We start from the raw sequence: 25836 nt of genomic DNA, 5'->3' as shown, positions 1-25836 counted from the left end.
ATCTGTAATATGTTATATATGTATTGAAATAAATTGCATGTTAATCACAAATTGACATACAGGGTATATTTCTAAAAATAGACATTGTCAGATGAATATTTTTAGTTGTTTTTGATAAAATGTTACAAAATAATCGGAATGATTTTTCTATAAACATCAAGCTGTATAATATATTCTCTTACTTATTAGGAGCAGTATATCTTCCTTCATCGATGTCTTTTGTATGCGCTTATCTGCGATCCTGATCCACTTCCGGTCACAGAAATTCCACGCATTATGACAGATAATAAAATATCGCATCAGTTTCAGGTATGTCTGGAAATTCTGTTCTCATTATTAGTTGTTGATAATGCTTTTGAATGTTTATAATGTGCTGATACTTGTTTTGAACAGCGTTTCATTTTGAATGTTAGCTAGCTTGATATTAGCGGATATATTGAAGAGACATTGTCTATGAGTTCCAGTTTAAAAACAATTATGCCACAAGACACATTCCTTGTCATGAAAAATTAATTTTCTTAAACAGTATAAAGCGGTGAAAATGGTTTTTGCTATAACAGTTATATAGTCGCTGGTTAAAAACATTTTCATTTTATTTCATATGTGGAAAGTAAACCTATGATTTACAAAATACGCTTGTATGATACATTATAAAAAGATAGCTATCTTGGACTTTTTAAGGACGAGAGGCTTAAGTCATTTTATTTTCTATTAGCTTTAAAATAGGTAAACAAAAATAAGAAAAATCCCTATTAAAATATTCTATTACAAAAGTAAGTGACCATGTACGCAAACTATTTAACTGATATAATCATATTGTTAAATACGGTTCGATTAAAAAATACATGTTATTTCAACACCTTTTAAACACTTTTCAGACATTTACAGAAGTTATAATACCTAAAACATTTGACAGAAAATCATCTGCCCAGAAGAAGATAAGAAAAGAAAATAGAAAAGGAGCTGATATTCCTGGTATTTAATGCCACTATTTATCTTACCCTTCTTCTTACAATACTTTCCATTATGCATTCTTATAAATAGATGTATTTGTATAAATTTAAACTGGTCTTAAGTATGTGGAAAGAATATAAGGAATAACACCTTTGATGATTATAATATAACATTTTCCAAATTTATATGAGATTATTTCGGGTAGATTTTAAAATGCTTGTTAACACAGATTCAATGTATTGGATCAGGAAGAGAAAACAGGTCCGTAATTCATAATAGTATACAAAAGTTATTCATAACTAAGTGTTTAAACATACATTGCCTTTCACTGGTATCGAATTACCTATTGACATTGTAAAGGAAAACTTCCTTTTTCATTTACACTGAGGTAATAACACACTGTGTATGATAATAAAAAGCAGTCGTCTGTAAATCTGCTCTCGTTTGAATAGCGAAACTGAGCTATTCAGTAAAGTTTTGTTAATTTTGTTTGCATGGTACTTCCTTGTTTTTATATTTTACATAATATCTAAAGGTGATGAATACAGAGTGAGATTGAATTCAACAAAGCATGAATACATTAATGCTGTTTATGTTAATGTAAGTATACAACTCTGGGTAATTTGATTTTGTATAAAATTTGCTGCATCGCTTCGATCGTCTCCCTTTTCAAAACTTTTCATGAACCTTGATTGCGTTGTTTCCCTTTCTAACATTTTTATACTTGAATAGCTTCTTCTTCTTCTAATTAGTTGCATTGGTACGTGTATTATATTATGAATTGAGTTGTTATCATTGTCCTTTTAATAAAACCGACTTTTATCTCAATAAATTTTGGACAGAATATAGGTGATTTTTATAATTAAAAGAACCTACATTTATTGTCATACAGGCTTTCCTTAAACGACTAAAAAAGTTAAACTCGCTATATGACACTTTTCCAGGCTCATTTTATACAAAGTCTAGGTTAGATGTATATTTATATGTTAACTCATGTATACCTTCATCTTATGAATTTGATTAAACAAACAAATTTTAAAATTGAAATATTTTGATTAAATCAGTTTCAAAAATATGTGATTATATAAATATTACTCGAGGTCTGTTTTTCAGGGATACGAAAATCCATACAAGTTTATTGTTACACAGACTCCGATGCCGAACACAGTTGAAGACTTTATATCCATGATTTATCAAGAAAAATGTGCTTGCATTGTAGACCTGGATGATGGCAATCTCAATGACAAAGTACTGAATTCTAATTTTCTTCTTTAGTTATAGAATTAAAATCGTTTTGATACTATTGGCAAGGGAATGGACCGCGTATGATACATTAAAAAGATTTACTCATTTTCAAATTTGACAATTGTTATTAAGTAGAAAGACACGTGAAAAGAGACAAAAATGAACTGGCTTGAATGGTTTGAATATACTTAATTTTTAAATCGTCCAATGTATAAGTTATAGTATGCTTTCCTGAAGTATGGTTGAGTTTTATTCAAAATTATAGCGAAACAGTTTGATTATTGATTTTAGTAATCTATTAAGACGTTACACAGAATTGAATAGATACTTTTATTCCGGTTTGTCATTCTATTCATCGTTAATTTCAGTCCGTGGGGCATTATCTACCACAAGATAGAAAGGTATCTATCGGACATTTTCAAGTGGCGTGTAAGAATGTGGAGACATTAGAACATTACATAATTCGGGATCTCACGATTTCACGGACTGGACTGGTATTGTTAAATCTTTATTTTAAGGTCTAGGTCTGTTGCAAAGAAATGTTGTTTGACTTATTTGTTTGATTCTCTTTCAAAAGTAGCCACCGATTGGGGATAAACTTGTAATCCATTTTGCATACAATGCATTCTTTTGTTCATATTTACTTCTAAAGTCGTGCATAGTCCCTCCAGCATGTATACTGAAAATATATTTCGAATTAATTATTTTATGTGTATGAAATTAGAGCACAATCGTCTAGAACATACAATAAATATGATTTCTTAAATTCTCCTGTTAATAACATACACGGATTAATTCCTGCAAGGAATAATGATTATTATTCTATATGTTAGTAATCTTCTTTTGAGATGATGAATTAATAGAAAATTTCACATTTAGCATCTTTCTGGCGAACTGCATTTAAAACATTACCAATATAACGGCTGGAGTCAGTCAGAAAAAGTTCCGCCTAGAGTAGAACAGTTCTTACAATTCGTAAAGAATGTTGAAAACGAGGCCAAAGGTCAGGGTGAAGAGAGGACTATTGTAGTTCATTGCTTGTAAGTATTGACTTTAATAAATCTTGTTGCCAGATCAAATTATTTTACTCTGGTAATTGTTGATTAGTCGTAAGATTTCATCATTTTTATCACGTTTACTTATTTAATTAAGATTTATCTGAAGCTGCACTCTTGTTTATTTCGTTTTATTTGATCCTTTTTATACGCTCTAAGTTTATTTGTGTGTGTTATAATTGCTAGGACGGGAGCTGAGAGGAGTTGTCTTTTCTGTGCTGTTTCGATCATATCAGAAAAATGTTTCTTTGAGAAAGAGATAAGTGTCCTGAATACAATCTGTCAACTTCGTTCCAGAAGGAAAACAGCCTTTACCGATCTTGTAAGTTATTAACTACCTTCTTGTATGGACGTTTCATGACATACAATCTTAAAGAATGGATATACCCAAGCTTTATCATTAATTACCTTTGGCGAAATTTCAGCGAATAACATCTTATAAAAAAACCTGCCTACCTAAATTAAAACAATTACCTTCTCGTCTTTACTTAAAATAAATTATTCCCTATTTGAATCGTATATAAAATTGATAATAACGGCTTTATTTTGTCAAAGACAAAGATTAAAAATTTGCTTATGCTGACAAGGATTAGTTGAATTTGTTTGTCTTTGAGCCATTTAAGGGTGTCGGGCCGAGTGGTTAAGGTCGTTTATATCAAATCACTTGCCCTTCAGAACTCTGAAATATTTAATGTTAAGACACTATCCTGGTTGCGGTATCCAGGTAGTTCAAGGAACGTCGATGAGTCTATCCAGGTGCCTTCTTGTGCCTGAAATATTGCACGGCTGGGCACCTGAGGTCCTCCTCAACTGGTAAATCTTGAATAATTCCAAAAGTGTCTATGCAACTTTAAACTAATTACAAAAAATAAGACATTTAAAATTGGTGGTTGTCTACATGATTTACTTATTTTATTTCAGGAACAATTCAGGTTTTGTTACCAAGCTGTAAATACTATTTCGGAGACTTCTGGCAAGAAGCAATACTATAACATGAGCCAGTTGTTGTAAACGAGATACACATGCTGATTTGGATAGTTAATAAAGATTTGTCTCTAGTTCCTTAGCAGCAACAAAAATGAATTTATAAAAAGTAAAAATCCCGAAAGGTGATATAAATACAACGTGTGTACGAGGGATGATACATATATCTATTACAAACATTTTTTTAAATAAAATATAGCTTTTATTTTTTTGTTAGCTTGTCTCAATAATTTCTTAGTCTCTTTTTTGTCTATTGCACTGAATTTTATTGCTACACACCGATGTATTTTTGAACAATATGTTAGTTGAATATATTTGGTTTTTAGAAAAGATATTTTTGTATGAATATCATCCTTTACTTGTTAAAATTATGATAATTGCAATAAAACAGATATTTTGAAATATTTCATGGGTTATATTTACAAACAGTAGGAAGGTTTTGTTGACATTTTAACCAAATTTTGTTTAACATCAGGTTTAACGAAATGACAAATGAAAGTTGGGTTATTTTATCACATGATACTATCAATAGCTGATGATAGAATGACAAAAAGGGAACACAACCGGCAAAATTAATTAAACAAATTATAAATAACTTTATAAAAAGGTTAATTTTAATTTACTATGATCCCTGCTCATTGGAAACATGTGATATCATTTGATATGGTAAAGATTAGAAAATAAACAGTATTGTACATGTATTTTATTTAGTGAATTGGTCTACAATGGTCAGATTTTCCGTAAGTATTTCACATATTGATAAAAACAATAGAAATGTATCATTTTGGATATTCTTAAAAACTCTGGTAAGAAATATATTGTCAGAGTGATAAAGTATGAACATATAGTACATATAGAACACTTAATATATTGAGATGTCATCTCGGATTATGTATGTAGTGCTTACCAACAACAGTCATATATAATTCTTCACAACATTTATATAATTTTTTAACAGTTTGCTTTCTTGTAAGATACATGTATATATCATCAATACAATTATTTATTGTATTATAGACTGTCAAATATTGACCAATTCACTTTAAGATTTAACTGTCGTTTTAGCTAAAGTGTACATTATTTAATTGTTCTGATTTATTTAACCATTGCTTTTTATCTTGAATATATATTGAATTTTACACTGTTAGTGCTACTGTGCTTCTTTACAATTATGTTGAGACCATACCGGTTTCCTATAAACGGTAGAATGAAATTAATCATCCAATAATTTAGTCATGAATATGTATTTAGTAAACATTATGAAGCAGCACGTAAACTTTGAACTGAATATGATGTGTGTTTACAATACATTTTTGAAATGTAAATTTATGTCTAAAGGGCAACTATTCGATGTAATTGGTAATGTTTAACTCTCATTTATTGTCTTTCTTTTACAAATACTTAAACCCCAAATATATTTACAATTCACTGTGCAGAAGTGCAAAGCTCAAGAGTAATAACTCTTTTGTTTTCTTTTTTTGTAAATTCTGGTGTTTTCCCCCATTATTGATTCTAAATTTTCCGCATTTTTGCTCAGGCATAATTCAAAAAGTTATAAAGAAACCAACTTTTGAAAAAGTGATAAATCTATGTTGGGAGAAGTGCATTCGGAAAGAATTATATCTACCTTAGGTATAATTTTTCAGTTATTGCCCTTCTTACTTTTTGTCCGGGGCATAACTAAAACATATTGGATTCATCTGTGTAAAATTTCACAGATTGATAGATTTTATAGAGGAAAAATGCATTGCACAAGAACGATAACTATTTTGGAATAATTACCCTTTATGCTTTATACTCATGTTTGTATTAGGCATAGCTTAAACGTAAAGGTATTTGTTAGAAACTTTTGCATAATTTTGGATTTATTAATCTTTGTATTTAAAACTTGACTCAATGACGTTATTTATTTGTCTATAAGCATGCTGTTGCTAAATTTCAATTTTAAGATTTTGATTCTTATATTTACGTACCTTAAATGAATAGCCAAATGACATTAAATGTTATAAATATAAGCTTTATGTCATTTTATCTCAAAGAATCTTTTTTCGCTTGCCACTGTTTGATTTTATAGGATTTGTATTATATAATAATTCTGTAATTTACATAATACTGAAAAGTTACAATCAATTGTTTTTTTATCGTTCAACATAAGGTGTTAATTTTCTATCTCGATCTCCAGTATCATTTGTCAAAACATAAATATAGATATATCATAAACTACTTTGTACGCCACAGAAGAAAAATATGACAATCAGCCGAAATGATACGAGTTTTTTTTATGTTGATAATTTTGTCCGTATACATTTATTTCTACAAATTGTTATTTTATTTTATTGTTTTGCTTTCAATAGTTTAGTGCAACACCGTCCTGCTTTTAATACTTGTTAGGTACTTTTTCATGTATGCATTATATTTGTAATGTTGCCTTTCAAATAAAGCGTAATTAATATATCGTTATATCTTGTTATATTTTAGATAATAATGCCAATCACTAGCTGTAGTTACTCTTCTTCACATTTCAATTAATGACCATAGTCTTAGAAAAGGAAATATGCAGCAGTAGCTATGGCGTGAGGGCAATACTTGTTACGAAGTAATTATCTCATTTTATACAGCGTGCAATTTTGTATTGACAGCATCCCTATGAAATATGTCTTAAATTGTATTTATGACTTTTGGAATGTGGAGATTATTGTCTGTCTCCTTTATGATTCTCCTTTATAATAATGAAACTACCAAAATTGCTCAAATGTAATACTTAATGAAAACTGACTAATATTCATATAATGCGTGTTTATAAATACACGACTTTAAATTGTATGTTTTACATGTTTGTTATGACTTAAATGGACTTTTGAAGCTTCTATTTATGGTAATGTCTATTATCAATATAAAGAAAATTTGCTAACAGTTTAGAACATGGTCACACTGCACGAATGGCAGCAAAGGCTAGTCACTTTCGAGAATGAATCAGGATAAGTGTTAATACAAATCTAGGAATCATATTTGAGAGATAGTTATACCAGGTACTGTCTTTCTCATATTCATGCGATCTAATTTGGTTCCTGTACATTTTAATATGATGAATATCATTGAAAAACAGCTAATGGGTGTCATATGTGAGAAATCGTGTTCAACTTAATTATGTTTTTATAAGGAGAATGTTTTATAACCTCTGAGTACAAGTAGCAAATAAAAGTTAACTATAACTCGCTCCCCCGTAATATGCATATAAATATTTTTTTCAAATAGAACAACTTTATCAAATCCTTATATTCATGATGTCCACAAGCAAAAATGAAATACTTTTAAATGATTTATTTTACAAACAATAATATTCGACCACACTTCCGTGTCGATAAAAATATATATACAACAAAGTGAAAAATATAAGAATGCCTGCATTGCCTAATGAAATAAAAACAAAACAAAAACATAAGCAAAACATTAAAGAGGCCTTTAGCTTTTTCTAAAGCTAAAATATGCTATTTTTAGATAAATCATTTCAAATACTTCACAAATCAAAAGAATTAAGTAACATAAACAATAGGGAAACCCCATGATACCCCTAATATACCGGTTCAATCTCTATATTAAAATTAGAAAATCAGACGATTCGTTTCCCGATCTCTCATTTTTGAAACATACGTCACTGGCATGCTATAAATATCTCTCGGGACACTGTGTTGAAGAAGGCTTAATAGTGATATGATGCACTTTTCGTTGATAAAATTACTGCAATACTCAGTCTAAAACAACACAGAATTATTTTTCCAACAAAATATAAAAGCTTAAAGCCGCTTTAATAATCTTGCTCATTCCCTGCATGACTAATGGGATATTCAAACATTCAAAATCTTAATATGTTCCTTCCTCTGTCCAATATTACGACAGTTCCCTTACATTTCTTTGGGAATTCAATGAAATCGATTAAAACAATCTTTAGTGTTCATTAACTTCCTTTGGAGACGGCGTTTGGATTATAGTTATGTACTTTTCTTCTTTATCTTTTTGTTGATTGACGTCATTACTTAAATTTTGATCAGTGTTTATTTCTATCTTGGGTCTGATAGTATCATCAGATATTTGGACATCGCTCTCTGTGACGATATTATTTACATCTACATCTTCCACAATGGCATTTGTTTCATTTAAGTCAGCTTTAATTTCTTCAGTGGTTTCTGGTAATATTTCTTCGTCAAAAGATTCGTCGTATGCTGGGTTGGAGATTCCTATCTCTACTGTGTCATCTTTGAGCTCCTTAACCTGATCTAGAGAAGTTGTTTCGAACTGATCTAGATCACTAAGACTCTGTCTCGATGAACGCTTTTGTAGTGTAAGGGATAATTCGGATTTAAATTGATTGTTATCGATTGGTTTAATTTCTGGTGTAGTTATTTCTGTCAATTCTGTCAATTCTGAAAAATATTAAAATAATATAATGTTTGATTTGCATATTTAAAGTTATAATTATTTTGCGTTGTGCATATGGAAATCAGTTAACCTTATGATTAAATGCTTATACAGAAGTATAATTCATATAATGTTAGTTCATGTGATTAATTAATTTGCGAACAGAAAGACGTAAGAATTATTTAATTTATGTATCAAATATAACTAAAAGGTTTTGAAACGTATCTTCCTATCTAAGCATATCTTAGCAGAAATTGATCGAATTTATGACTTAAGAACCATACGTATGGGTCTATTTAAAAAGTTGATATTCATTCATTCATTATTATTTCCTGTATTGGTAAAAAAAACAATAAACGTAATGGTCAAATAAAACATAACATAGTAGCGGCATAAACTCTCTCTTTTTGAAAAGTTTGTTCTATTTTAAGCTTATTCTTGCACAAACAAATGCGGACTGGCTTACGAATCAAGTTTTACAAAGAGCCGTTGTGTAAATAACAAAAACACAAAAAGCAGTGTTCAAAATGGATTTGTTGCATTGTAAGATAGAACTTCTACCGTTATACTAATAAAAATAGTATTAAGAAGACTAAGCCATTTGTGAAAATCTTTGCTTTTGACATTAAGGCAATCGATAAAATCTATCTTTCTCTGCAACAAACCAAGCTTCATTTTTGTTCTAATGCAGTCTTTGCCTCATTTTTTTATTCTCGAGAATGTAACGATATAACAGTGCGTTTAAAAAGCTATTTCATTCATGATCAAGTATCTTTTAAGCTTGATTCTAGATCTGACATAAAAATTCTTTCTTTATTGTTTTCTTTTTCCTTTTTGGTTGTAACAAATAAGCTGTCGTCATGAAATTTGTTCTGTTCTGTATGTGCATACTTTGTCAACATTTTACTTACTGTTCTAACATTCCTCTGAAAGGTCAAGCTGAATTATGATATACCTTTTACAGAAACCATTCAAATGATCAATTATTCGTTTTAAATGTATTCAAACTCGAACTCAAGTGTTAGATTAAGTGAAATTACCTTTTAATCAAGATCATAAGTTTTAAACAATGCAACACAAGCTTGTTTATATCAATTTATATAATGTTGGTAAAAGACAAAATGTCCTATTCTCAAAAAGTCAAAACTAACATGTGCAATACAGTTATGTAATGCATTTATCAAGAAATAAACGAGATTTATTTAATCACATAGAATATGTTTCACTAAAGGTCAAATCTTTACCTGTTTCCGTGACGACGTATTGGTCTGACTTCACAGGATCATTGGGGATAACGTCTGTATCAACCTCTTCGTCATCACCTGTTGATATATATCATTTTGTTTAAAATTGGAACTTCGTAATTTTTTTAAATGAAGTGGTATATTGCTGATTCATTAATGCCTACTACAGAAAATACCGTGGATGCTTTTCTAATAGAATTTTCTTTACTGAACAAGAAACGCTTGTTTCCTTAAGAAATTAAATGTAACCGCGTCTACTAAATTTAAGCTTATAATTTTTAATTCATTCCATTTACACGATATATACCGGGACTAGCTTACACAATTAAAAAATTCTTCATACGTTTCTCTTTATGATATAATAAAAATGATAACTGTAACATCTAAAAATGATAACTGTTACATCTGTACATTTATTTAGGAATGCTTTACACGGGCAAATCATTAAATCATAATAATAATAAATTCTTGAGAGAATAATAATTCAAAACCTGTAGAAAAATTTAAAGTCGAAGAAATTAAGCCTACATTTAGCGTTCTGCAACAAAGTTACCTTTTTGAACTCAAAAACTTTTCAGATGTATTAAAATTACATAATTATGTATCTCTGATATTTTAATGAAGCCACACTTTTATAATAAAATGTAATTTCGTTATAAAATGGTTGGTTATGAGGCAATAAATTATGCATTATTTTAGAAGACCGACTTTTAAATGTAATTTATCACGCATATTAAGCCAATAAAGTTAAATTTCTTACTTAACCATATTACCTATATCAGTCGTATGATAAAAAAGTTTACTATAATTATGCAAATTTTCCGTTTTACCTATATCAATCTAGTATATTGAACAAAAGGGTCAATATTATCCAATTTCAGAGTACAAATGAAAAAATACAAACAGTAAAAGCCAACAATGATGTTACATTGTAATGTTTTAATCCATTTCGTGAAATATCTATTTGATTTTTTTCCCCATAAATTGTCCGATATACATAATGGTTGAGATACAATTTTATTATAAGTATTGTTGTCTACAGTCGTCACATACCATGTTGAAGGAACTTTGGTCCTAGAACTCCCATCAATGTAGCTCCAATAGGAGCACAGATGATAATAGCTAATACAGATATTGTTAACACATCTGTACCGTACTTTATATCATCAGCGTGGGGTTTATCTGACAGCATGACCTCGGCAATAGCAAGTCCCCCAGTCGCCGCCTGAATATATATATAAGAACAATTAATTTTATGAACATATTTTTAGAGCTTTAAAATGTGATGAGAAACTGTTACGAAGTATTCATTAAACAGTTCTGTGAAAAAAATCACATGAATATTACTATTACTATTTGACATAGTGGTATATGTGTATGTGAACATGTTGGTCATCTTTCTAGCTAGGAAACAATTTAAACAGCTGAAAATGCCTCATTTCAATTATGTACACATAATAATAAAAAATTGACAATAATTCAAAACAAAATAATGCAGTTGCATACAATTGTATTAAGATACACAACTTTGTAATCATATACGGTTTAATGTTAGAAATATGCTTTGGTCATTATATTATAAATGAATTAAAATATGTGTCCTTTAGTGTTGTCTAGTAAACGGCGAACATTAAAAGGACCAATCAATTAATTGACGATCACAATTCGATAATTCAATAATAGATTTAGATACGTTTATACAACATACGTCGCACTACATTTCAAAAGATTATAAATACCTGTACTGTAGCCTTTGATAGCCATGTCATCGTTATAAACACTCTTTCTTTAATGTTGAAGCCAGTTCCTATGGTAACGGTGAATGAAAACACACTCCTGACGACAAGACCGATTCCTAGCGTCGCTATACCAAGACCTGTATGTGTAAAGAAACATGACATGTACCTGAATCATAATAGATTTGACATAATGACACGATTTAAATACAAATATTGTTATAAATGTATATTCTTCATTTACTAAACACAGATCTTCATTTAAATAAAATGCGCTGATATAATTATATTATATAAAATAACGCTGATATAAAGTATTAATATTACATAATTCAAGTTCTGATGTTTTTTGTTGCTTTAATGGCGCTAGAATTAGTACGTCTGCTCAGAATGGCATTATTATAAGCTCACCTGCTGTACTGGACTCGATTTTGCTGACGTCAACAGCGCTTCCGATTAGACCAAAGAGGAAATGTTGCACTATTAACCAGGCTAGTGCCATAACACTTGACACCTCGTCCTGCAGTCACAAAAAAAGTGCATGTAAGTTGCGTATTACTTTTTATTTTGATTTAATACTCCACTATTCTATTTAAGAAACAATAAAAAAAAAGGTTTAATAATATTTTTGGAACATTTTCAGACACAGCCCTTTTTCATAGTTCGATGTGCAGCACTAACATGTTGAAAAAATAATCCAAAGTGACTTCACACTTCTGCCAAAAGTGAGTAGAAGAACAATATGACCTCTTACTGGAAAATACCATAACGACTGGAGAAAATGACTTATTTATGTTTATTTGTAATTGTCTTTGTGACTTAGCGACGGGAGTTGATGTTAAACTGATCTACAGATCGATTTCAGATTTACGACATACCGGCTCTCCTGGTTGACGTCTCTGACGCCATTTATAGGCTGCAACAGTAGCTGTGGTGAGACATCCAATAGGCCCTGCTCCTGAAAGTTTGATTGCCGAGCTGCCGAAGATTGCCACAAGACCCGCGCCGAGAAGTAACAGTGACCTGAAGAAAACTTTATTTGCCTGAAAGAGATTGAAAATACCTTGTTGTTTCCTCTATAATATATAGAAATGAGGCGTTTAAACTCCGTGCGAGGGATCATGCTTGTAAACTTTATGGACACTGTCGGTAACTACCATTTATATTTGAAAAGGAATGACATTTTAAAAGTATAATAATATTCAATGCCCGGTGAGATCTTGCCAAAATAAATCACTTTAAATATTACTATAGCAACTTGCAATCGTGCCTTTTATAACAATTGGGGATGAAATCGGGATCATTTATTGGTCCCGTTTTATTCGGATAAAATGCACCTAAATATTTTCCGACGTTCCTTGCAATGGATCAGTTGATATAGGTGAACAATGATCACGTAGCAAGCAACAATGGTGACACAATTACCAATGTTTATTATCCTTATTCAGGTATATAAAATAATAAAATATGATTAACAGATGCTTCACGACTTAATAAGAATAGGAGGGCTATTAATGATATGCATACTCTATGTATAGATGATGTCCTGTTTAAATGTTACATTTATTCATTAGAGGGCATAGCCTATATATCTATATTGGGATAAATAGTTGTGTTTGTAGGTCAGATTCTTCGTTCTCTCCAGTCGCTTTATACTTAATTCTAAAAGAAGAAAATATAGAGGCGACTTTTTTACAAGAAAATGAAGAATTTATCCTTTGATTTAACACGACAACCACTATTAAGCCATCCGTGTACTAATTTTCCCAACAAGAATGTACTGTTTTTGCTATTTACACTAACTGAAATTTGAAATGTACGGCTTAAAATGCAAAAATCGGGCTAGATACTGTCCTAACATCAAAAATTGTTTTTAGTTTTTTTGACGGGATTTCAACCTTCCGTGGTAAGTTGCAAGCGACTCTAAACAAGCAATTTAAACCTTCCACCGAGGCTATAAACTAGGTACACAAACTTACACAATCCCTGGCTGGAATGTACCACAGAAATATACCAGCAACAAAACCATATATTATACCAACACACACGCCAATAGGACCTTTGAAAATGGTTACCACTAAATCACCTGCAATCAAAAGAATAGTAATTAATGATATGTTGGCGTGTATTGACTTTAGAAAAATATCTATGAATTACTGTGTATTTTCACATATATTGTATATCTGGTCGTCACATATTTGTAATTGTACATATAAAGCGTGTTTATTACTTTTAGGAAACTTAATATCTATGTTTTAGTTTGAAACATTTTTTTTTGTGGAATGTGAAAAGATACTGACTGTTACTGGTCGATATTTTAATAACTATCATCGGATGGGCATGGATTTAGACATTTGAAAACATGACTTACTATCTGAGAAAATAATTCCAAAGAAAACGGAGAATCCCGTCACGCTCAGTACGTTGTCAAGACCACCAGCGGCAAGAAGCATTGTTGGAATTCCCTTGGCAACTCCATATCGGCGATCTTGTAGACTTACAAGGGAGGGAACTGTGACAGCCGGTGATAACGCCCCCATGATACATCTAGAAAATGTCTCATTTATTTATATTTATATTAAATTATTTTGCTGTTGACACTTTTAATGTCATGTGGATACTTTCCAAAGTAAAAACATCAACGTTCTTACCTTAACAGAATCTTAATGAGACAAAACTGTTGTTTTTTTTTTCTTTTTAATAAAACGAGTAATTAAGAATTGAGGAAATTGCCGTATTCATATTTCAATGACAAATGTCAGATGGCCTAATTATCATAAACGTTGGCGTTTTAATAACTTTAACAAAACTATTCTTATGTCGTAATTAGTGAAAAACATTGATATTAATTTCAAGAGACAGTTGAATTATAATATACAGATTTTATAGTTTTGCTGATTCCATTAAATCATAAATGAGCTCTTATTCGACGCTTTTGGACATATAAAATGTGCACTGATTTCATTGATCTTCTATTGGCTTTGTCCTGAACATATTCGGAGCATAAAACATGTTTTCGTAAAACATGTAATAAGGGAGACTGAAATTTTATCTGACAAACCATATGAACTTTTGTAATTTATACATACCCCAACATTAGACTCCATGCCCATGGAAACCCTAACAAGAAGCGGGAAACTACTGCTGACGTCATGATTTCTGCCGCACATGGAATGAAAGCAAGGCGAAGCACCGCCCATGACAATTTCTTCAGTTTGATAATATCCAATCCGAGACCAGCACGTGTTAAAATCACCGTCAGAGCAACTTTTCTAAAATACACAGAAAAAAACTTTCCGTGGAATATATAATCATATGCAGGTTGATATAATGGTTGTGGAAGTCAATAGCATTTGGGAAAAGAATTTGCAGTTCGTGTAAAATTTTGAAGCACAAAACAAAAAGACGCAATTGGAACAAATTTTCATGTAGAGGGGTATTGTTCGTAAGAAAGTTATTCTTTTACTTAAAAGTAATCCACATTCAACGAGTATTGTTAAGTACATCAATTCTTACCGCAAAACTCCCGACCATTTACCATCGATGTTATCACCAACACTTCGTACCACTGGAATGTTCTTTAGCAATAAACCCATTATTAACATTCCTGAAATTTATAGAAATATGATATTTTGTTCTCACAGCGATTGTAATTATTGACATAATAAGTATCTTTCGAAAAAAAAGGCAAATAAAAACGCTATAGCGAAATCGCTTCATTCATTCATATGAGATCTAGTGGAAATAAAGCATTATGAGATTAAAATAATACGGCGAAGTAGTAGGAAACACAAAATTAAAACACTTATTCATTTACATATACATTACTCGTAAATTTACTGACTGTGCTTTCGGTACATTTAAAAAAATCTGAGGAAGTTCGCGGCTTTTCGGTATAATTCGACAATCTGCTATATCGGAGTATTAGGCTTATTTTCGCTAACGAGTTCGTAGAATACCGGTAATTTCCGTAAATGCGTTCGTAAAAAAAATCGGCGTATTTCGTTATTTTCCGTGTCTGATTATGCACTAAAATAATCAACTCAAATCATTGTAAAAGAAAAATTTCGTCTATTTATAAAATACGGGCCAAATAATCCTGAAACTACTTAAGGCTACTTTGTAATATCTTTTTATTCTCATATATCAAAATGGCGACAATGACCTTAATTCGTACTTGTAATTATGACAACATCCGGGTGATGTATTGTGTATGATAGGCCTTTCTACATGAATATGTAAACAAAGGTAGATATTGTAGTATTCATTCGCACTAACATGCTTGTGAGATCTAACAAACTATAATGTTTAATTAACAAAACATAATGTTTTATTGGATAGGACACGGTGTTACACTGACGAGAACACCGTGCTTTTATTACTGTTATTGAAAAAGAACAAGATGTTAGGGGAGGGTTGTATTTAAAGATACACTTGTAAGTGTTAAAAAAGAAAAAAAAATATCTTGTTTCATAGAATCATCCATTAAAACATATACTTATCAAATAAGTATAAGAGCTGTTTTCGTCAGTCGTGCCTGGTGCTGTTGCCAATGTGTAAGTCTCTCTATTGTCAATGTTTTAAGCGACTGTTTTTTTATGTTGTAAGGGCCCAGTTACACAGACGGTCGGTCCCCAATCGGTCATTTAATTTTAAATTTACTCGCTGTTATGATCGGTTGTCATGCGTGATTCTATTTCTGGTTTTCTGTGTAAACGGCCATCGGTGACAGAAAGCAAACTCAAACGGGAATGGGTCGATGATTAAATGCTGAAATACTTTTGGTTTTTATCGTTTGTAAATCGGAGCTAAATCGGGCGTAACGCTGATCAAATCGGTGTTTGATAGCTAGTCTCAGTGTTTAACACTTTCCGTCAGATATGGTCGGCATGATTATTCATATTGTTATCCTTGTGTGATCGTTTTGTGATGATAGGCTCTTCTACGTGAATATGTTGCCGTGTTTATTTATTAAACATTTTTCAGCATCTAAAAATTTAAGTGTTTAAAAACCAAACGGTAATTTTTACTGGATGAACCTGTTACCATGAGGCAGTTGCATTAGTTGGAAAAAGGAACAAATTAGGGAGGTTGTATTAAAGTACGGTTGTAAGTGTTGAAATATCTGTTTCAGAATCATCCATAAATTGCTATAAATAAAAACCTCACGTGCTTCCCTGTGGCTCTTTTGTTTAGCACTGAGTGTAAGCGATCAATAAATTAAAAAGTATTAATCGAAGAATACGCGTGATATTTTTTAAGCGGAAATGTTTCTTACTGTTATATGAAGTATTAAAGCTTTAGATGATTAGAAATAATTTCAAGAAAATCAACTTTGAGGAAATTGAGCTTAGATGTTAAGAAAAGTAAAAAATTCACAATGTTTTACATGTTATATGCAACATGACTGATGTTGCAGTATTTAGCAACATATTTCTACTGCGTGACCAACGGTGTAAGGGCTATTTTTATATAGTTTGACCTTTATTTGCTAATTTACTTGTATTGAACGTGTCGCTTGTAATGTGTAAATTACTTCCTTTGTTCATTTGACAATATTTTACTTTTTTACCGATTTTCAAATTTTCATGAAAATTAGCATGAATCTGGGGGCATGCTGCTTTAAGGGTGTATTTAAATCAAGTATTGAGTCGGATTAACTGTACATAGAAGCTTATTTGTATTCAAACTGATATAATTCTAGGAATCTAAGTTGTAAGCCAAGAAATGAGGAAACGCATTTGCAAACAATTATCATATTACAAAAGTGACATTTTGCATAATAATTTGATGCATAATAAAGCAGCATTTCTATTCTTGTTGTTTTTCTATCTTCATTAATGTGCTATAAATGATATTTGCAGTGGTAAGTTATGTATGTAAATATTTATTTATTATAATAAGGCTAGACTAAATTACTTTATTTGTACTCATGGCAAAATGTTTACTCCTACAAACAATTTTTTTCATAAAAATGAGCAAAATGCTGGAGGCGGCTGCTTTTATTAAGAGAAAAAAAATTTAATAATTTGTCATGTGAAATTTGGTAATCAGCAGACTATAATTTATGATATATCAGATATGAAATGATTTAATGGTTTAAGGTTCTCTGATTTACATCTTTCTAATTGTTCCTCTCATTATTTATGAGATTTATGAGAACAATTATTTTTAAACAGCACGTGACACGTGTGAACAGTAAAACCACACCGAAGTTATTGGTTGTAAATCATATAATGCGCGAAAGTAAAACAATATAAAGGTAAAACATAAAATCTGCATCCAGCTTCATCCTTGAAGATTTATTATGACGTTTAATCGTTTTAATGCCGTACAGAATCATAAGATTATATTAATGACACCTCCCCCCCCTCCCCCCAAGAAGAGCAATGATGATGATAGAGTATTTGATCTTACTTAGCTTGGCTTTGATATCGCCCTTACCGGGATAAGTCACACAAAAAAAAAAACAACAATATCAAAATTCTTAACACTTAAACATATTAAATATGTTGAATCTGCCACATCAGGGGCATCGTTTCTCGAAATTTCATCGTAATAATTAAGACGGGATAATCAGCCGAAACAATGATTTCCTACCGACACACCGACACTAAGTTAAAACCAGTACCTTAGTTACAATCAGTCAAGGTTTCGAAAGAAGGTATGGCGAGTGTTCTCTTTTTATAATACAAATGCCAAATTAAATTAAAAATACACTTTTCAAAATTATTTGACATAAAAAACGACAACAACAACAAAAATAATATCATGTCTCTTCTTCATATCCTCATGTATTTTTTGTCATACCAAGGTTCATAATAAGTTCACAAACTTTACGCAGTCATTACTTGTCTGATTTTTTTGTTGTTGTGGCAAGAATGTCACATAATCAGCGTACCATAAATGCTTCATTTGAAATGCGGTTTATTGTTTTGTTTCCGCGTTACAATAGTTCATAACGAAAATGCACTTATATTTCTGTGTTGTTGTTATTGTTGACATGCTATAAGATTCAAGACGCTTCATTTGACAACATAATTAGCTTTGCAAAGATATACTAGCGCGATGAAATTAAATTTATTTATCATTTAATTTCTCTAAAATAAACTAGAATTTATGTAAAGATTACAATTTCTTTCTCTTTGAAATACTTTATCATTTAAGCATGCTGTACTGTTCTTACCAAGTAACGGCGGCAGATTCACGAAGGAAATAAGATAACCGCCAATAGCACAGCAAACAAACAAGACAAGAAGGGAGAAATAGTTGCCCCCTGGTAATGCCTCTGTGTTTGTCCAAGTGTAGAGAACTATCCATACTTGTAGACACACGACTGCAAACTGAAAATATGAAGCCAGATTTCCATGTGGGGGAAGCATTAGACCGTATCGTATTCTTTGAAAAATATTTGCGTTGTCTGGCAGAGGGTTGTGGCTAGTGAGGCATGGGATACAACACGCTGAGCAAGATTCTTGAAGTTGTGGACATCTGTCAGAGGAACTGTCATCATCGCTAAAGTCTTTCGGTGGTTTAACCTCGTGTTGGACATTTCCATTTTTAACTTGGTCAGGAACTGTTTTTACGTCCCGCAGACGTAGATCTTGTTTTTCGCCCATTCTGTCCCGTGAAAGTTGTGGTCAGACTGCGCTGTGTCGTGTTTATTGCCTAATAAAAATAGCAAAACATACACGTTTTTATTACTTTCATAAATTGTTACACTGACACTGTCAGTCAGCAGTATATTAACAAGTAAACAATATAATTAATGATTTAACCAACAAACTTACTCATGGTGCAGGTGCGCTGTTGCTACAGAAAATTATTTCACTAAATAAACCTAGTTTGAATATTAGTTAGAAATATACAGATTTTTACCATTCCAAAGCTATACATTGTGCATATTTTTTAAATCAAATTTATTCAATTTCAATACAATTCTGCGATATATTATGCTCTGAACGAAAACGAGAGTTTATAATTGAGTGAATATACATGTTCGTATTGTTAGACTTTATTGAATTGTAAGATAACAGTATAGGTAATGAATTTTTTAACCTTTAAAAATATTTTTTTAAATATATATTTGTTGTTTTTTTTTCTTCTATTTTTATGTTAAATTTAAAGTTCGAAAATAGTGCCAAAACAAAAAAGCAATGACAATAGTTTTCACTTGGACAATGCATAAGCTTGTTTACGAAATTGTTTAACTCTAACTTAATAACATCTGTTCTTACGTTATTAAAATTACATGCTGACACCTGTCCTTGTGATTTAGAATGCAAACTTGTGTATTTAAACATTGTACTGAACTTAGGTCGGAATTGTTAATTAACTTATAATGATATTGTAAAGATGGTGTACATGACAATTAAAAAAAATCTATTCATAAAAAGACAACTTTTTAACTTCAAAAATTACGTTTTAAACATAACATACTATCATTAATAATAATAATAATAATAATAATAATAATAATAATAAAAATAACAAAATTATTATTATTATTATTATTATTATATCATTATTATTATTATTATTATTATTATTATTATTATTATTATTATTATTATAATTGTATATTCTAAATATAAAGTATAATGAGTAAATTATGAGAATTCTTAATTCATTCATCTAACAAATGTATAATTATTTTTCCAGACGATTACATGCGAGAAAAAATACATTGTATAGAAAATCGGACAGTTTGAAAGAAAGCAAATTACTATATGACAATTAAACGTCAAAATCCTCCATTATACACGTTGATTACGTAATAACAACTTCTTTAACGAGAAACAAAACAGTCCAGCTGTCAGTTGAGTGTAATTTACATCTTCATCACACTTTTCTGTTGACAGCACGTTCAATATTGTATGAACGCTTAAAACCATGTGACCGTATCAGCTTTTTTTGCTCACGTGATTTTCGAATAATGTGACATTTCAAAATGGTTTGAAATCGGGTTAGTTTAATTGCTAAAAATTAAAATTATTACTGTCGTAAATAAACGCAATCTTGCAGTATTTTCTATAATACAAAGCTTGTCTCCTATGGAAAAAATCCAAATATGTCTGCGTTTATACAATAAATGAACAATAGATACTTTGGATGTAAAAAATAATTGCGATTCTTAAATCTGAAATTATATGAACTTTTATGACAGCAATGCATCCTCTTTTGAAACATAGCATATGACGAATTTTGACAAATTAATTGGTTTTAATTTTGACAAATATTAAATAAATAGTTTTTACATTAATTTATATTTATTTAAATTTCAGAATACGCATTAGAATTATCACGCATTCGTATGAAAATGAAAACTTAAAGATAGAAATTGCAAATTTAATTTCCATTTCAAATATTAACATGATATTTTCAAATGATGCATTGATTATCATAACTTAAATTTGCTTGTTTTTTTATCTCTTGTTACATTTAACAGCATACGGCATAAGTCCGAGAAATCGATTTTAGCCGATACTTTAGCTAGAGGAAATAAGAATGGTGCGAATCAGCAGTTGGTAAATCTGTTGAAAAAATAATCAGCACATGTATAATAGTGAATAGAATCCCTAGGCCGCTTGAGGGGTTACTCCAAGGTCTTGATCACATGAACCGCAAAAGCGCCGTTAAATGAAATTTTGGACAAACATAGATCAATATTTTCTTATATTGTTTTTTTTAATATTTAAATTACACATTTAACTGTAACGTGATGCCATTTGACAACAACGCTTTTAGTAACACACGTGTACAATATGGATTTTATATCGGGATTTGTCTATATAGGCATGTAACACAAACAAAATCAATAGCAAAATTCGCATTGGCAAATACTTAAAAAGGTAAATAATTTGATATCAGAAAGAAAAGGTTCATGCATTTCGGACTTAAATTACGTAACCACCTGTCATTACTAGAATCTTCAATCAATTCTTTTTGTATCTCCAATCAATTCCTTTTAAAGATATCTTCCCGTTATGGTTTCCACTTTTTTATTCAAAAAGTTTAAATCAAATAATATATACATGTAATTATAAAGAGCCCTACGCACTTCCTCCAACCCGTATCCTTTTTTTTTTTGCCATATTTATCACCATTTCGCGTTTACATTGGATACATTGAAATTATTGGATTATTCGCGTGACAAGAAAGTTTAGATATCTAGGGGTAATAACTTGACTAAGAAATATCTCAAATGCCAGTAATTTATCAAAGCCATCTCATATCACGAAGTTTCATCCAATAACGACAATAATAAATATAATTAGACCAATTTGAAACCATGTCATTGTTAACTCATACGAAAATTAAACCACAAAAAGGGAAATTAAAAGGCATGTTTTTATTGTTCGTTTTAAAATTAGGTTCATGTGAATCTTTAATCATCCAGAATTGATTACCTAAAATGATAAACTATGTACGTAATATTTCATTGAGGTAGTGGTTATTACCACAATTAGGCTGGTTATGAATGACAATGTTATTTTGCTCGTCACGGTGACATATTAAATCTACTAGCTTACACGTTTATATTATATTTAAAAAAATGTTTCACGATCTACTCCATTAAGTTAAACAAACAACGATGTCACGCAAAATAATGTAAACAGCATTGCCACACAAACACTTGTTTTAAACGATGTCAACAGAACATGTTTAACATCGATCTCAAGCAAAATCATGCTTTTCACAAACACGTGCTTTTCAATACTGTCACACCACACACATACACAATACACAAACACATGTTCTAAAATAATATCACACAAACACATTTTCTACAAAGATGACACACAAACATGTTTTACAACGATGTGACACAATTACATATTCTACAACGTTGAAACACAAATACATGTTCTACCAAGATGTCACAGGCACATTTTCTACAACAATGTAACGCAAATACATGATATGCAACGATGTAACGCAAATACATGATATGCAACGATGTAACACAAATACATGTTCTTCAACGATGCCACACAAAAACATGTTATACAATGATGTAATGCAAATACATGTTCTAAAACGATGTAACGCAAACACATGTTCTAAAACGATGTAACGCAAACACATGTTCTACAACGATGTAACGCAAACACATGTTCTACACCAATGTAACGCAAACACATGTTCTACAAAGATGTCATACAAATACATGATCTACACCAATGTAACGCAATAAATGTTCTTCAACGTTGTCCCACAAAAACATGTTCTTCAGCGGTGTAATACAAACACATGTTCTACAACGATTTCACACCAATACATGATCTACAACAATGTAACACAAATACATGTTCTTCAACAATGTCGCAAAAACATGTTCATCAACGGTGTAACACAAACACATGTTCTACAACGATGACACGCTAATATATGATCTACAATAATGTGACGCAAATACATGTTCTTAAACGATGTCGCACAAAAACATGTTCTTCAACGATGTTACACAAACACATGTTCTTAAACGACGCCACACTTGCATGTTCTACAACAATATCACACAAACACATATTCTACAACGACGTCAAACAAACACATGTTCTTCAACGATGTAAGGCAAATGCATGTTCTACAACGATGTAACACAGCACATGTTCTTCAAAGATGTAACGCAAATGCATGTTCTACAACGATGTCATACAAACACATGTTCTACATCAACGCCACACAAAAATGTTCTTCAACGATGTCACACAAACACATGTTCTAAAACGACGTCACACAAACACATGTTCTAAAACGACGTCACACAAACACATGTTCTAAAACAACGTCACACAAACATGCTCTACAACGATGTCACACAAACACATGTTCTACAACAACGTCGCACAAAAATGTTCTACAACGACGTTACACAAACACATGTTCTAAAACGACGTCACACAAACACATGTTCTAAAACAACGTCTCACAAACATGCTCTACAACAATATCACACAAACACATGTTCTACAACAACGTCGCACAAAAATGTTCTACAGCGACGTCACACAAACACATGTTCTAAAACGACGTCACACAAACACAATGTTCTAAAACAACGTCACACAAACATGCTCTACAGCGATGTCACACAAACACATGTTCTACATCGACGTCACACAAACATGTTCTACAACGATGTCACGCACATGCTTTACAACGATGTCACACAAACACATGTTCTACAGCGATGTCACACAAACACATGTCCTACAACGACGTCACACAAACATGTTCTGCAACGATGTTACGCACATGCATATTCATTACAATGTCACACAAGCATATGTCCATCAACACAGACATTATTTTTAAGTCGAGTAATTAAATGTTAATTTGGCGTGTTTGTGGGAAAAAATAACACATACATGCAGATTTACAAATCTTTTGTGACTTAAGTATGGTTCTTGATATACATGTATATAAAGTATGAATGTCACAAAATAGTTAAATAACGAAAATGCCCTTACCGCTAATATCTTTGCCAAATGTGTGGTTTTATTTTAAAGTAAATACCCATATACTGATATCAAGAAAAAGAAGAGTCTTAGTTTTCTTTCAACACAATATTATTTCCAGTTGTTTTTTATCCGTAATTTCATTTTTTTCTCTCAATTTACTTTAAGGTCATAATCAGTAGCCTGCTTTAACTAAGATTAAAGAGCGCAAGTCAAGATGCAATAATTATACCAGTTATTCAAAGCTTTTAATTTTGTCCAACATGTTATTTTTATATTACACTTTCAAAGTAAGTAATATGTCCCTGGTTAATAGATAAAAATACTATAAATATATCTTATATTAAGATAATTATATAATTTACATCGACTTTTTTTCTTAAATGCAATATTTATTTCTTTAATACACTACATATCATTAAATAAAATCTTACCGCCTAAGTCACAACGTTATCCTATAGCCAAGAGCCGAAACAAATGCGATTCCCACCTGTAGTAGCCTTAATTAAAGTCACTCAATAAACAGTATGTCGGGCTCCTGTCATATGAAACGCTAAAAAACGTCAAATTACGTCGCTTCACTGACCATAGCGATAATTATATCCTCATCTGCTATATCAGCAATGAAAACAACGTTGATAAACCTACGTTACGTTAACGTTAGAACTATTTATCACGAGTCTTTGATCTTGTTAATTTAATATAATTTGACTTTATATATATATTTATTTACTTATTTACTTATTTGTTTGTTTATTTATTTATTTATTTATTTATTTATTTATTTACTTATTTACTTATTTATTTATTTATTTACTTTATTATTCACAGTACATGTTGTTTATTTTTGACGTGTTTGTTTGTTTTTATGGTGCATTTTTTTGTTTTGTTAAATACATTTTAAACAAAACAAACCAAAATGAAATAAGTGTTTGTTGTTATAATTTTTTATTTAAAAAATATATTTTATTGCTTGTGTTTTTAGACTTGCAGTCCTAACATTCATTTCAAAACATTTTCAAGCATTCTGGCCTTCAATGAATTTTATTTCTCTGAAGGTTTCTAGATAATACACACAAATGTATGATGGCCATTATCCGGCACCATGGAAAATATTTCTCGACACATAATAAAACGTAAATTCAAGAGTCTTCTGAAAAATAATTTTTTAAAAATGTTCCTTTGGAATTATTGGATCATTATAGATTGGTGAAGGACTTGGATGCATCAAGGATTTTTGATAAAACTTGAAATAGCAGCTGTTGTCAGGATAGTTTATTGTTTGAATTTAACACAACCGTTGTTCATGGAACAACTTTACAATGATTAACTAATGATTTTGTGCAATAAGTAGCTATAGTTTTATGCACATGCGATAGGTCAAACACATTCCCCGTAAAGATACATGTAGATGTTATCACTGTTACCGACCTACGCGTGCAGATGAAGAGCTTTTGGGCACTTCGTATGCACATGATTCAACATTATACATAGCTATAGCTGACCAAAGTTTGAGTAATATACAGTCTGAGTTTCAGCTAGACTTATTATTAAAAATACAGGAATGGTGCTCTCTCAATAATATGGCCATTAATCCAGAAAAGACAAGTGAACGTGCATGATAATTGGATCAAAATGTAAAATGAATAATATAGACAGTCTTTCTCTGCATATTGAGAATTGGACAATAAATAATGTTCATTGTCAAAAGCTACTGGTATTGCATATTGATAACTGT

At 30.8% G+C, this 25836-nt stretch overlaps 2 protein-coding genes across 2 annotated transcripts; one reads left to right on the top strand and one right to left on the bottom strand.

Annotated features, from left to right (window-relative positions):
• Positions 1 to 165: 165 nt before the first annotated feature.
• Positions 166 to 6371, top strand: LOC132728661 (tyrosine-protein phosphatase non-receptor type 5-like). Its single transcript, XM_060714339.1, has 8 exons — positions 166 to 309; positions 879 to 975; positions 1490 to 1554; positions 2068 to 2202; positions 2568 to 2693; positions 3079 to 3239; positions 3441 to 3576; positions 4176 to 6371. The coding sequence occupies exons 1-8, from the start codon at positions 277 to 279 to the stop codon at positions 4263 to 4265; spliced, it is 843 nt and encodes a 280-aa protein (XP_060570322.1). The 5' UTR covers positions 166 to 276; the 3' UTR covers positions 4266 to 6371.
• A 1173-nt stretch (positions 6372 to 7544) lies between these two features.
• LOC132728660 (sodium/hydrogen exchanger 9B2-like) lies at positions 7545 to 24690 on the bottom strand. The gene is made up of 12 exons (XM_060714338.1): positions 24533 to 24690; positions 18821 to 19302; positions 15151 to 15241; positions 14724 to 14906; positions 14006 to 14181; positions 13614 to 13720; positions 12513 to 12677; positions 12046 to 12154; positions 11638 to 11774; positions 10952 to 11123; positions 9899 to 9976; positions 7545 to 8659 (listed from the first exon to the last, which is right to left on the bottom strand). The coding sequence occupies exons 2-12, from the start codon at positions 19251 to 19253 to the stop codon at positions 8184 to 8186; spliced, it is 2127 nt and encodes a 708-aa protein (XP_060570321.1). The 5' UTR covers positions 19254 to 19302; positions 24533 to 24690; the 3' UTR covers positions 7545 to 8183.
• Between the last annotated feature and the right edge of the window lie 1146 nt (positions 24691 to 25836).

This window comes from Ruditapes philippinarum, unplaced genomic scaffold (assembly GCF_026571515.1).
Source record: "Ruditapes philippinarum isolate M1 unplaced genomic scaffold, ASM2657151v2 ctg9389_1_1_1_1, whole genome shotgun sequence".
Taxonomy (NCBI): domain Eukaryota; kingdom Metazoa; phylum Mollusca; class Bivalvia; order Venerida; family Veneridae; genus Ruditapes; species Ruditapes philippinarum.
This window is presented reverse-complemented; position numbering and strand designations above follow the sequence as displayed.